This window comes from Equus caballus, chromosome 1, assembly GCF_041296265.1.
Source record: "Equus caballus isolate H_3958 breed thoroughbred chromosome 1, TB-T2T, whole genome shotgun sequence".
NCBI classification, from domain to species: domain Eukaryota; kingdom Metazoa; phylum Chordata; class Mammalia; order Perissodactyla; family Equidae; genus Equus; species Equus caballus.
Genome location: NC_091684.1, coordinates 174,142,494 through 174,156,074, shown reverse-complemented (window position 1 = coordinate 174,156,074; position 13,581 = coordinate 174,142,494). Strand labels below are relative to the sequence as shown.

At 44.6% G+C, this 13,581-nt stretch overlaps 1 protein-coding gene across 2 annotated transcripts in view; it reads left to right on the top strand.

The window, feature by feature from the left end:
* The window catches only part of SLC7A8 (solute carrier family 7 member 8), a 50,969-nt gene that overhangs the window by 2,944 nt on the left and 34,444 nt on the right, over positions 1-13,581 (top strand). For both annotated transcript variants that reach the window (XM_001493818.7, XM_014733498.3), the window contains exon 2: positions 12,919-13,123. In XM_001493818.7, the coding sequence (XP_001493868.1) occupies positions 12,919-13,123 (205 nt within the window). The remainder of the gene's footprint in view (positions 1-12,918; positions 13,124-13,581) is intronic.

Genomic DNA, 13,581 nt, shown 5'->3' with positions numbered 1-13,581 from the left:
TGAGTTGTCCATAACTTCATGGATGGCAGTTCAATGTGAGAATAGCCCCAATACTCTGTTCATTACAGAACAAGAGTAATACCTCTGGTGTTCTGTGGTGAAAAGAGATCCTAAATGCGTGATTTCAGAGAAATCAGGATATTTTTCTAGTGTGCAAGTATCCTTGTAGAGTTAATAGGCACTTTTCTACTTCTATTTAAGTAGATGAAATGGGGGCAAAATCCCTTCCACTTCCCCTCCTGCAGGGCTGTTGAGTTGCAAATGTGCTGAGCAGATGCCTTGTCCTCTTCTAGAAGGGTTTCCAAGTGGCTGATAGTGATTCAAGTTTTTTCAAGACCAAATGTAAAAATAGAAATGGCATTTTCCATGCAGAAATCAGCAATCTTGTGTTCAACATCAACACTGTGGAAGAAAGAGAATTAGACAGCAAAAACAGAAAGGAAATTTCCTAAGTGAATCAGGTGACATGGTGTGGAAAAGTAGCAATTGCCTCAAATCTATCTCATGCCCAATTGACTTAGAGAGATAAGTTAAACTATGTTTCATGTAAGCTCATAAAATTTCATTGACAATCATCATTGATGATCTAAAGTAGGAATAACAGAATGGCAGGTGTTACAGGAATATAAAATGAGCCAACAGAAGACTCATGCCCTAGAGTTACTTATAATCTGATTGGGGAGATGAGATTCATACGTGTTAAACAGAGAATACTGAAAATTAATAATATGGTTGAGTTGTGTAAAAGCTGAAGGAGGTCAGAGTTGGGTGAATGGTGGGGAGCACAAAGAGAGAGAAGTTCTCACCCAGATCTAGATTGAGAAGCATCTTGAAGGATGTGGAGAAAGATGGAGTAGAGAAGATGGTTCTGGGAGATTTTGTAGGTAAAAGAGCAACAACTAAACTGTTACCATTTCATTGAGCAAAAAAAGGTGTCTTGGGGCCGGCCCCGTGGCCCAGTGGTTAAGTTCACGTGCTCCGCTTCGGCAGCCCAGGGTTCGGATCCTGGGCGTGGACATGGCACCGCTCATTAGGCCATGTTGAGGCAGCGTCTCACATGCCACAACTAGAAGGACCCACAAGTAAAATATACAACTATGTACTGGGGGGATATGGGGAGAAAAAAGCAAGAAAAAAAGTGTGTCTAATACATCTCTAAATCTTTAGTGCTTAGCAGAAGGCCTGACATGGAACGATAACTCAAATGATGGTTGAATTTAATTGACTTCTGGACAGGAATCTGAAGGCAGTCGTAGTAAGTGTTTATCTGAAGGGCTGTTGGGATCCTGGCTTGAAAATCTTTAAGCAAAGAATAATGTCATCAACCTGGACAGTTAGGTTGGCCTGTTTTAATTTTTTAACATCACGTTTGCCTTAATGTAACCACGCTATTGCTCTCCATGTACTTGGCTAAGCGGACCTCTTAGTAACAGATGAACTTAGATTTCTCTGTGAATGTGGAGTCCCCCTAAAATCTCACGAATGTGAAGGAGCAGCAAAATTCATTTATTAATGATACGAAAACTACTGTAAATAGCTATCATTATTAAACATTCTCTGCCAGACACTGGTCCAATTACCTCACTTACTTTATCTTATTTATCCCTCACAGTAACCCCATGTGGTAGGCTTATTAGCCCTGCCTCCAGATAAGGAAATAGGGGCTCAGAACGATAAGCAACGTGTTGAAAGTCACACAGCTGAAAAGTATTGAAGCCAAGATTCAAACCTAGAGCTTGTCTGAATCCTGAATTGAGCTTTTAAGCAGTATTCTCTACTACTTCTGTTTTTATGTCCTAAGAGGGCTGCTTTCCTTTAGATCCTGGGCAGAGCTCCTTATTCGTTTTTACAGATGAAGCCGTTAGTGTTGTGTTCCTGGTGAGGATGCATGCCAGGGTCAAGGGGAGCTGAGCAATCAGCTGGGAGTGGGAGAAGGTGCCATTCCTGGTAAAACTGCAGGAAGACTTCAGCGGAGCCTGGGGTGTATCGCTCAGCTACTGCAGGATCTGACCCGCACACACCACGCTCCCATTACCCTCTCACATGCCTACCTCTCCTCTGTGGACCAGCGTTGTTCCCAGCCACGGTAGAGGTACCCAAGGGTTCCTGGCTGTTTAGGTGAATTATATGAGTTATGCGTTCAGGTACAAACCCAGAATCTAGATCTGAAGGCACCGGGTGGGCTGTTCAGCCTAAACAAAAATATTCATAATATGTCAGACCTTTTTGTTTTTAGCACAATGTATGTTTACGGGGAACTTGGTATATTTGCTGCAGAGTAATCCTGGATGCAGGTCTAGCTACTAGATCACTCTCTCCCAACTAACAAGATGTTTAAAAAAAAAAACATTTATTGAGCTCTTACTAAGTGCCAGTTCCTGTGCTATAAGCTCTTTACATATTACCTCATTTAATCTTGACCACAATCCTATGGAAGTAGATATTATAACTATCTCTATTTTAAGCATGAGGAAATTGAGTCTCAGAGCGGGCAGGTAATTTGCCCAGGGTCACACAGCTGACTACTGAGATAGGCTGACTCCATGGCCAAAGCTCTTAGCCATTCCCCATTTCTGATAGGTAACAGGAGAGGAGGGAGGGAGACTGGTGTGTACTGTGTGGTGGGGGAGAGAGCCATGGAGGACCATAACTCTGAGATTGTCTGGAAAGACCATGGATGTCTGATTTCAAAAAACTTGAGGAAAAACTTTTTTTTAAGGCTGTTTGTCTACAAAGAAGTGTGGCTATAGGTATAACTATAATGAAATGGCGCTGGGCTGATTTGGAAAAATTTCAAGTCCAAAAGATTTTCAGACCCATGTGTTTTACACCACTTTAGAAGATTTTACGTTGTAGTCTCTAATATGATGTATTAGCTTTCTAATCCCCAAAATGTCTATTGGCTATTAACCAGAGGGATGGGATATGAAAATTGTTTTTTGAGTTTATACTTCAATTTTTGTTTTTTTGTTTTGTTTTTGAGGAAGATTAGCCCTGAGCTAACATCTGCTGCCAGTCCTCCTCTTTTTGCTGAGGAAGACTGGCCCTGAGCTAACATCCCCGCCCATCTTCCTCCACTTTATAAGTGGGACGCCTGCCACAGCATGGCTTGCCAAGTGGTGCCGTGTCTGTACCCGGGATCTGAACCTGCGAACCCCGGGCCACCGAAGCGGAATGTGCGCACTTAACTACTGCACCACCAGGCGGCCCCAATTTTTTTTTTTTTTCAAACATGGAGGGATTAGGATTTGGTCATTCAGAATGAAAACATATTTAAAACTCTCATTGTCCTCAAAGAAAACTCTGAGACAGAAGCCAACTAGGAGTCTTGTCAAAACAAAACACATCTTGGTGAATAGAGAAAAGCTGTACTCAGCGGTGTAGTAATAATAATACGTAGCTAGCATTTATTGAGCACTGTGCACCGGGTACATAGTACCTGATCAGTGCTTTATGAATACGCTCTCCTAACCCCATGAAATAAGTACCGTTATAAAAAGGAAGGATTTGACTGAATAAGTAACTGCGCAATGACAGAGCCAGGATTCCCACTAGGTCATTGAATTCTGAAGCTTCTGGGCTTAACCAAAATGCTCTACCGGATGGAGCTCAGGGTGGCTGGTATCAGGGATCCTGTTGCATGCTTCCTGCCTCCAGGAACCAGGGAGCTCAAAGAACAGGTTGAGCCTGCTCCTGACAGGGCTATAATATGTTCTCTCAAAGAGCAGAGTTATACAGAATGAATGACTAGCAGGAGACGCTTAGGATTGGGGAAAGAAAATAGGAACCCAGTAGGTAAAAAATTATGTCCAAGAAACGAACCAAATAGCCCATTTGATTTAGAAAAACAACAACAAGAACACCCTGTACCCAGATCAGATGACCTTCTCAGAGAGGCCGGCACCACATACACGACCTTTCTGAACTGAATCGGCTTATTGAAGTGGCATGGAGGTATGGGCATACAGGTTGGGGCTTCTCAAGTTGTCCGGCTATCAAGGTTTCCTGCTTTCCTCTGAGGGTTAATCTAGCAGCCTGGCTGCCTACAAAGAAATGCGTAAGGAATTTCTATGGTCGCTCTTGTTGCTTTGTTGTTGTTATTGTTTGGGGTGGGAAGGAGGTGTCAAAAAAGTAGGCATGAGCAAATAATCCCAAGAATATATTCTAAATTACCGAAAACAACAAGCAATCAGGAACCTAGGGGGCTAGAGCTCTTCCCTTCCGATTTTTAACTCCTGGCTGAGCATACAGAGCAGGAAGACATGCCTTGTTGCCTTGTTCCCCTCCCAGAATGTGCCTACTGAAGAGCCCCCTTCTCCCTGGAGATCTGGGAATGAGAAACTGCAGGCTGCTCCCTGGGACAGGGGTGGGGGCTGCTGGTCATAGGATTTGGGACCGGTCCATATTTTGATGTTCAAAAACACTCGGTGAGCACGTTATGTTAGGCCCTGTGCTGAGCACTGACGAATTCTATTTCTAAGAAACAAAATTATCCCTCAAGTCTATTTTAAGCTGTTTTATTCATAGGATGAATGAAGTTTGAGCTGAAAAGCTTTATCGATCACATCTCGTTCCTCATCCTTTGTCAGAGTCACGAGTCCTCCCATTGGTTTGCTCCCTGCTTTAAATATCCTCAGCATTAGCAGTGACATCACTTCAGGGGAGAGTTTCACAATATGCCTGAGGATGTTCTGTGCAACCTCACACTGAGCTGCATGCTGTGAAGGCAGATCACCCAGAGAGAGTACCATTGCTGCAGAATTATTAGTGCCCTTTTCTCCTCTATATTTAGATCTTAAAGGTGCCTGTTTGTACATCTATGAAATACGTAATTGCTTTAGCTGCTTCTTTAGAGTACAATTCTGCGTGGGGTGACATAGGCAGGTCAGGTTGCCTTAGGGATAAGGAAGCATTGGTTAAGTGGCCCTGACGCTGGAAGCAGAAAGGGTATAATGAATTTTTCCATGATTTGCATCAGTGTGTTGTAGAAAGGGAGGAACCATCAATGATCTAGCAGAAGAGGAGGTGCTCTGGAGATGGTCTTGAGTTTGTAAACTGCTTCCCTCTTTACAAGCTTTGTAACCTGGAACGAGTTAATTCTCAGTTTACTTACCTGTAAAATGGAAGTTTCTTGTGGAGTATTAAAATAAAGCCAGTATCCTATGGGATATATTCAATAAATGTTAATTTCTGTCTCTCCTTGAGCTCATCCACCACCATCCCCACCTCCCCTCCCATCCCCAACCCAAACACACACACTCACTAATTCTGGTTCAGAAATTTAGATTGGACTGATCAGGTAATGAAAAGAACTGCCCGATTCAGCCCAAGTCTGACCTGCTTGTCGACCAGCCAATGCTTTTCCTTTTCTCTCTGTTGATTTGAGTCTATTACTCATCAGTATCTGTCTCACGCTTCCCCTCTTCCAGGAAGCTTTTTCTAAACAGCCCAGGCCAGTGACCTTTTCCATCCCTAATATCTTGTCATATGTTGTAGTAGCATTCATGTGACCTCTGTTCTCTCGGTGTTGTCAGCTCTGTGTCCACATACGTGTCTTCACTTCTCCACACAGTTCCTTAAAGGCAGGGACTGAGTCTTACTCATTTTCACATCTCCACGTATTCAGACTGGTAACTGCTTAGAAAGTATTTGTTGAATAACTGCAGTACGTCAAAAACAAATCTCCTGTTGGAAATATGTTTACCAACAGTGTGAATATATTTAACACTACTGAACTGTACACTTAAAAATGATTAAGATGGTAAATTTATGGGCCACCCCGGTGGCACAGTAGTTAAGTTCGCACGTTCCGCTTCGGCAGCCAGGGGTTGGCTGGTTTGGATCCTGGGTGCAGACATGGCAACACCTGGCAAGCTATACTGTGGGAGGCGTCCCACGTATAAAGTAGAGGAAGATGGGCACAGATGTTAGCTCAGGGCCAGTCTTCCTCAGCAAAAAGAGGAGGCTTGGCAGCAGATGTTAGCTCAGGGCTAATCTTCCTCAAAAAAAAAAAGAAAGATGGTAAATTTAATGTTATGTATTTTTTGCCACAATAAAAAAAATTTTTTAGGGGTGGTGCAGCAGTTAAGTACACACGTTCCGCTTCAGCAGCCGGGGGTTCGCCAGTTCAGATCCCGGGTGTGGACATGGCACCATTTGGCAAGCTGTGCTGTGGTAGGCATCCCACATATAAAGTAGAGAAAGGTGGGCATGGATATTAGCTCAGGGCCAGTCTTCCTCAGCAAAAAAGAGGAGGATTGGCAGCAGAAGTTAGCTCAAGACTAATCTTCCTCAAAAAAAAAAAATTTTTTTTAGCTTAAAAATGAGTTATTCCCATGAACAATAAATTTTTGTACTTGGCTTAAAAAACCAACACCCAAATCATCTAAATTCAAATCTGGAAGGAACTTTAGAGACTAAACAAATGATGGCATTGAGGCTTGAAGGTAGAGCAGGGGTTCTCAATCTTGGTGCTATTAACTTTTGGGTCAGATACTTCCTGGTTGTGGGGAACTGTCCCATGCACCATAGAATGTTTAGCAGCATCCCTGGCCTCTACCCACTAGATGCCCGTGGCAACTCCCCTCCCCCCTGGTTGTGACAAACCAACATGTCTCCAGACATTGCCAACTGTCCCCTGGGGGTAGAGGAATGGTGCAAAATTGCTCCTGGAAGAGAACTGCTGAGGAAGACAAAGGCTCTCACTGCTAGTGCCTGGTCTCCCAACCACACAGGGAGACTCTGCAGGCCGGATGAGAATCCTTAATGGGAATATTTGAGGGCTCAGCACTCTTAGCCCCTCAGGCCAGGAGGCCTGTCTTTCAGTGGCTGGTGGGTGGTGGTTGGCGCCATCGATTTCATTAAAAGTCCATGTGCGAACAAGTGCTTCCCAATTACCTTTTAAAGCAAACATGTACAGAGTGGATGCCTAATAAATACTTTTTGAGGTGTAATTACCTGCTGGCCGCCCACCTGAGGCATCTAAAAATTATACCTAGACAAGCAGACAAATGACTCAGAGAGTACTTATGGTCCTGGCTCTACAGTGCTATTTGGGAGCCAAGCTTCCAGAGCAAGCCCATTGAATTCTTCTGGAAATGGTCTCTATCTCTACTGCTATCAATCCTAGCAATTGCTTATATTTGCTAGGATTTCACAGATTATAAAGTTCTCCCACACATATGTGATCTCCTTTGATCCCCACAAAAACCATGTGAGGTAGGAAGGGCAGGAACAATTATTCTCATCCAGCAGATGGAAGAAGGGACTCTCAGAAAAATTCAAGTCACACGGCCTGTGAGTGGCAAACCAAGGACTCAGTGGCTCCTCCAACTGTAAGTCTAGTGCCCTGTTCACTTTTCAGTGAGGAATCCAAAACAGCAGAGTCTTGCAGTACCTTCCACATCTCTTCTGTGGGAGATGGGAACTCCACAGGACATGTGTCGGAGTCTTGAACTGATGTCGCCCTGAGGTAGCTATTTGTACAGTCCTGATGGGAAAGTGTATTCAGTAGTCCCCCCTTATCCACGATTTTGCTTTCCGAAGTTTCAGTTACCCGCGGTCAACTTCGGTCGGAAAATATTAAATGGAAAATTCCAGAAATAAACAATAGCGAGTTTTAAATTGCATGCCATTCTGAGTAGTGTGATGAAATCTTGCGCCATCCTGCTCCATCCTGCTGGGGATGTGAATCATCTCTTTGTCCAGCATTCTATATGCTACCCACCCGTTAGTGACTTAGTAGCCGGCTTGGTTATCAGATTGACTGTCGTGGTATCTCAGTGCTTGTGTTCAAGTAACCTTTATTTTCTTTAGTAATGCTCCCAGTGTGAAAGAGTAGTGATGCTGGCAATTTGCATATGCCAAAGAAAAGCTGTAAAGTGCTTCCTTTAAGTGAAAGTTCTCGATTTAAGGAAAGAAAAAAAATCATATCCTGATGTTGCTAAGATCTACAGGAAGAATGAATCTTCTATCCATGAAAGAGGAAAAAGAAATTCTGCTAGTTTTGCTGTCACACCTCAAATATATATGTATAGGGAAAAACATGGTATATATATGGTTTGGTACTGTCCTCAGTTTTAGACATCCAGTGGGGGTCTTAGAACATCCCCTGTGGAAAAGGGTGGACTATGTACAGGGTGAGGAGCATGGTGAGCTTCCAGGCCTGCCATGAGGATCAAAATGTGGCTTCAGCATACCAGACCCTGCTTCCACGCTGTTCCCCCAGTCCTGGAAATCCTGAGTTCCTCCCAGCCACTTTATGGAAGAAATTCAAAGAAGGTTCACCTCAGCTTTCTCTAGACATCCTGGAAATGGACAGAACCTCCAAGCCCCAGGAGGAGCTCTGGCTAGATTTCAAGACTAGCATGAGTTAGTATGGAAGGCCAGAGCCTTTTGGTTCTGAGGGTCTGTTGGTCATGAGAAGTCTATACTTCCATGACCAAGAAATTCTTTGATGGCTATAACATTCTAGTGCGGACAGGCCTGGAGGTGAGTAAGGTCTTAATAGGAGTCACATGGGTATGGGCCCACGGGGGAAGTCAGTGGTTATTCATAGCAAATGTAGATTTTCTCAATCCTAGCAATTTTTCTAGTGAAGACTTGCCCACTAATACAACTTGGCCCCTAAAGTGATTTGGCTGGCTTTTCTTTGGTAGAACAAGCCAAGTTGGGCCTCATTGTCCAGGCATCTTATGACCCATTTTTCACTAAAGAAGATCTATGTGATAAGATAATTACTTTACTAATTGGAGTGAAGGAAAGAGAGGATTGGAATCCTGACCTCCAATACCTTGGCTTTACCACATGGGTGGGCATGTCATTCTTGAATGGCTTTATAGACAATGAATCGAGTCTAAGAGTAAAACAATGGAGAAAAACAGTCCCCATAGTCATCAACTTTCCTCCGACCTCTCATGAAGAAAGGTAGAAAAGCCTTCTCCAGTTCTTTTTCAAAGCCACTCCAGAAAAGCCTCATTTGGATAGTCTCCAAGTTTAAAAGCCCTACAGTTAAAGTGTGTGTTGTGCAATTTCTGGAGAGGCAGTGTGGAGTAGAGGGGGAAACGCTGGGCCAGGAGTCCAAGGACTTGGCCTCTTGTCCAGGCCTAGCTACCTGTGCAGTATGTGACTTTGATCAAGTCTCCTCACTTCTCTGAACTTCAGCCTTTCAGAGATAAATAGGATCGATAATACCTGCCCTGTGCACCTAAGAAAGTAGTTACGAGAATCAAGTAAGGTAGTGAATGTGATGTTTTGTAAGTCACCATTAAAGGTGGTCCTGCAATAGAAGGAAGGAATCTGACTTGTGTTCCAATTCTTTAGTAAGCGCCTTCTGTGAACCATTCTCATTGCCTATAGAGTGGAACGTGTAAAACTGTTTTCCGGGAAAAGCTTGAGGCTATGACAGAAGATTTAGGTTCTAATCCAGTTACTACTAACTTACCCTGTGATTTAGGCAAATAACTACCTCTGGGTGTCAGTTTCTTCATCCATAAAATAGGGATAATAATACCTCCCTCATTTTCCCCATTTGGAAAATAAGAATAATGTTTGCCCTACTTTCTTTCCCTGTAAACTGGAGATGGTCGTAATAGCCAGTCTACTGTCCTCAGCCGGGAAATAAGTGGGTTGCTTTACTCGTTTGCCTACAATACACACTTGACGTACTTTGCAAGATTTGGAGTGTCCAAAGAAACAGGTGTATTAAATTGCTCTGTGGAGCTAAGTTCTAGACTGATGTCAGACATGATTCATTCAGTAAATGTTTATGGAATGTCTACTACATGACTCTTGACGGGCGAGGGGAAACAATACAGTTCCTGCTCTCATGGAGCTTACAGCCTAGTGGGAGAGGTAAATATTCATCAAATAATTGCACTCAAGATTGTACTAGTAGGCATTACTTTTGAGCAAATGGTCTTTCAGCTCCAGAACATAACTGTGCTATGGATGGCATTCCTCCCCTTGCAGAAGTTCCAGAGGCCACTAAGGTGGAGGAAATGTTATCCAATTCTGGTTTTCTAGGTAGCGGCTTCCTAGAATCAGAGAGAGGCGTTCCTCTCCTTCCTCTTCCCTGGCGCTCAGGTTTAGCTAGCACAATTCAATTTTTTTTTCAAGCTTTCATCTTCGCCATTTTAATTGGGTCAAAATTAAGATTGTTGGCAAGGGAGAACCCAATTTTTATAAAATGAGGACTCTTGTCCCAGTGCCAACCTATTACAACCCTCACCATCACTGGGCAGCTCCATGGACAGACATGGTGTCCAAGAATAAGGAGAGGCAGGCAGTGGTCAGACCCCACAAAGGGCTGCTGGTGTTGCACGTCCCGCCTCCACCTGGAATGAGGGAGGGGGCACACATTCTGGAAATGTCAGAGTGGAGAACAGGAGTGTTTACTGGTCCCCATTGGGATATTTGTTTTCCAAGAACCCTTAGTGAAACATTGACATTCTTCATTCCTGAGAAGATGGGATCTTTTCAATAACATCCACCCCCACTTTCCCTCTGGAAACAGCCATTCCTGGCTCTGAGAAATGCCCAGATGTTTCCTCCCTCCCCTTTCCACACCTTAAAGACCAAAGTCAAACTTTGTTTTTCTCCTGTATTGATTGTTTTTCTAACCCCTTGAGCTAGCTTTATAACCCTACCGGTATGCTCTCTTCTTGGCTGCCTTTGAAATGCCTTACAGATCACTCTCCTGATAAATTCTTACTAGGCAAGGAATTTACTATCATCTTTCAGCACTATTAGCAACCCTGTCTCCAGTTCTCAGCTCTTGGCATTTGGTGTCTTCCAGGGAACAGCAGCATGTTTAGTTTGGCAGGTGAAGGGTCACCTCACAGGGTCACTGTGTCTTGAGTCCACGAATACTAACTACCCCAGAAGATCTTTTAGTCTCCACTAAACCAACATTCATGCAAAGCACATATAGGGACCGGTTGAGGAGAGAAGAGGGCTGAGAGATATCTTCTTATCCTATCCTAGGACTTTAAATCAACATACAAGGAAAGGAAAAACCTCTAAGAACTGGTGGCACCCAGATCTCATTTTTCTCCCTTTCTTTGCCTGATGTTTAGATCATGAATTTGAACATGAAGGATTGTTTCTTCTTTTGGTTTTATTTCTCTACACAGCCCTGTCTTGTTGGGATAGACTGTTAGCCCCAGGAGAAGGAGGGCATGTTTGAGACAGAAATGTGCCTCCTTTCCATCTGAGTATAGCTGTGGCCCCTGCCCTCTGATTCTGCATTTCAGTCTCACAGCTTGTTGCTGCTTTTACGCCCATCTGGATCCCTTCCCTCTCCCATTACTCATCTCATACTGCAATTTCTTAGTTTGAAAAGGGGCAGCATATTCTGCATTCCAGAAGAATAGAATGTTATTGCTTTTAGAACAATATGGATATCCTCTTCTCTTCCCCTTTGACTGAAATAGCTGGATGTATGGGATTAAACATTGAATTTGGGTTTAGAAGTGAAAGTTTCAGGACTGGATTGAGGTTGGGGTATGGTTGAGATCTGAAAGTCGGTTTTTGAAGGTTGAACATAAAATCCTATATTCTGCATCTCGTTCAGCCCAGAACTGGTTCCAACCCACTAAAGAGAGATGGTGGGAGTTTGAGATGTCCTCAGAACACTGTCAAATCCAACCGGCCTCATAATACTCCAGCTCTGCGTTTCTCCCGGGATTCCTTTAGTCTGTGCTTCTTCCCTCAGGCCTTTGGTGGTGCAGCTAGATGGGGCTTGAAGAGAGAGCTTTTGAACATCTGTCCAGTGCACCCTGATCTCCACGTTGAAACACAAGAAGTGGACGAAGGGAAACTTAGGAAGGAGCGTGTGAGGAGCTGCCCGCACTCTCCTACTCCTCCCTTGCCCAGCACACACATCCCAGCAGCCAACCCTTCAGTCCTCGCTGCTGGCCTCCCTCTCAGGAGAAAAGCAGCCTCTCACATACAGAAGCAGAAGTGGATTAGTGGAAAGAGCGCCGGATTAAGCATCAGGAGACCGACTTCTAGATCCAATTTTACCCATCAGTAGCTGTGGAATTTGGAGAAAGCCACTTAACCCCTCTGTATCTTAGTCTCTTCGTTTGTAAGATAGAGAGAGACAGCTGCTCTTCCTCCTCTTCCTCCTCTTCCTGAATTCCATAAGGTTGTTGTGAGGGTCACATGAAATGCTGGAGGGGAGCGACCTTTGGAAGACTGTAGTACACGGGCTTCACCTGTATCGCACTCCTACAAACCACTTCCAAACTCCTAGGACTGTTTTTTTATAGGGTTATTTCATGTTTCTCACCAACGGTGGGACTGTCGTGTCTAGGGTAGAGGCGAGCCTCTGGGAGTGCTGTCCACACTCATGGGTCTTGAAAACCCCCAGTCATGGAACATGATCACAATCTGCCCAAAAGGTGTTGTCCTTCGGCTCATTTTTGAAGTGCTCTAGTTGGCAGCCAGTCTCTGAGAACAGCCTCTTTTTCCAGCCCTGTCATTTCCAGCCAGTTGTAAGACCTTTGTCACCTTGGGTGGACCATGTGCAGCCTGGTCAGAGGGTCCTGAGTTTCAAGACCTGTGCCACCACTTACTACTGTGTGGACTTCGGCAATGCACTTGGTGTCTCCAAGTCTCAGTTTTCTCCTCTGTAAAACGGGAGAAATGAGATCTGACTCCATAGGGTCATCCTGAGGATTAAAGGGGACATGTAAGATGCTTGACCCAGTTCCTGGTCTGTACCTATCCCTTGTCTGCTCCTCTTTACCCTATTTGTAAGGAGAATTGTTGCTAGACATGCCTGCCTGAAGGTGATTTACCCATCCCAAAGGCATCTTAGAATCAAATCACACATGAAACCACCCCTGGAAATGCTGGTCCTGCCAACTGTGCTGACCCCACTGTCTCCCCTGGTCCCCTTGGTGCCTCGTGCAGGGAACATCATTGGCTCTGGAATCTTCGTCTCGCCGAAGGGTGTGCTGGAGAATGCCGGCTCTGTGGGCCTTGCTCTCATCGTCTGGATCGTGACGGGTCTCATCACAGCTGTGGGAGCCTTGTGCTATGCTGAGCTCGGGGTCACCATCCCCAAATCTGGAGGTGACTACTCCTACGTCAAGGACATCTTTGGAGGACTGGCTGGGTAAGAGGTTCTGCAGAGGCCCAAGTGGTCTAGGCAGCTGAGGCCAGGGGTTTCCAGTGTGTTGAGGAGAGCTAGACAATGGGATTCCTCTTTTGCCTCTATGTGCGTTTGCTAATATAGCCTTATGTCCCCTTGATGCTCCTGAGAGTGACGGAAGAACCAGGTTGTAGTTTTAATCTCTTTGTTCATCTTAGTGGGCAAGTCTATGAGTGAGAGCAGATGAATTATATGACAACTCCCAGGGAAGGCACATCCCAAAACAAAGCCCTTTTATCTTGACAAATGAGATGATCACCTCAGAGACGGGACAGGGTACCTCTTCTCATATTACCAAGGATAATGGCCTCCCTCTAGAGTCAAGCCCTGATCCTGAATTTCCTCAGCTTCCGCAGCCCTGCTACTGAAGACCTCAACCCTCACCAAGGGGCCCAAGGGTGTGCAGAACACTTCCCCCTCAA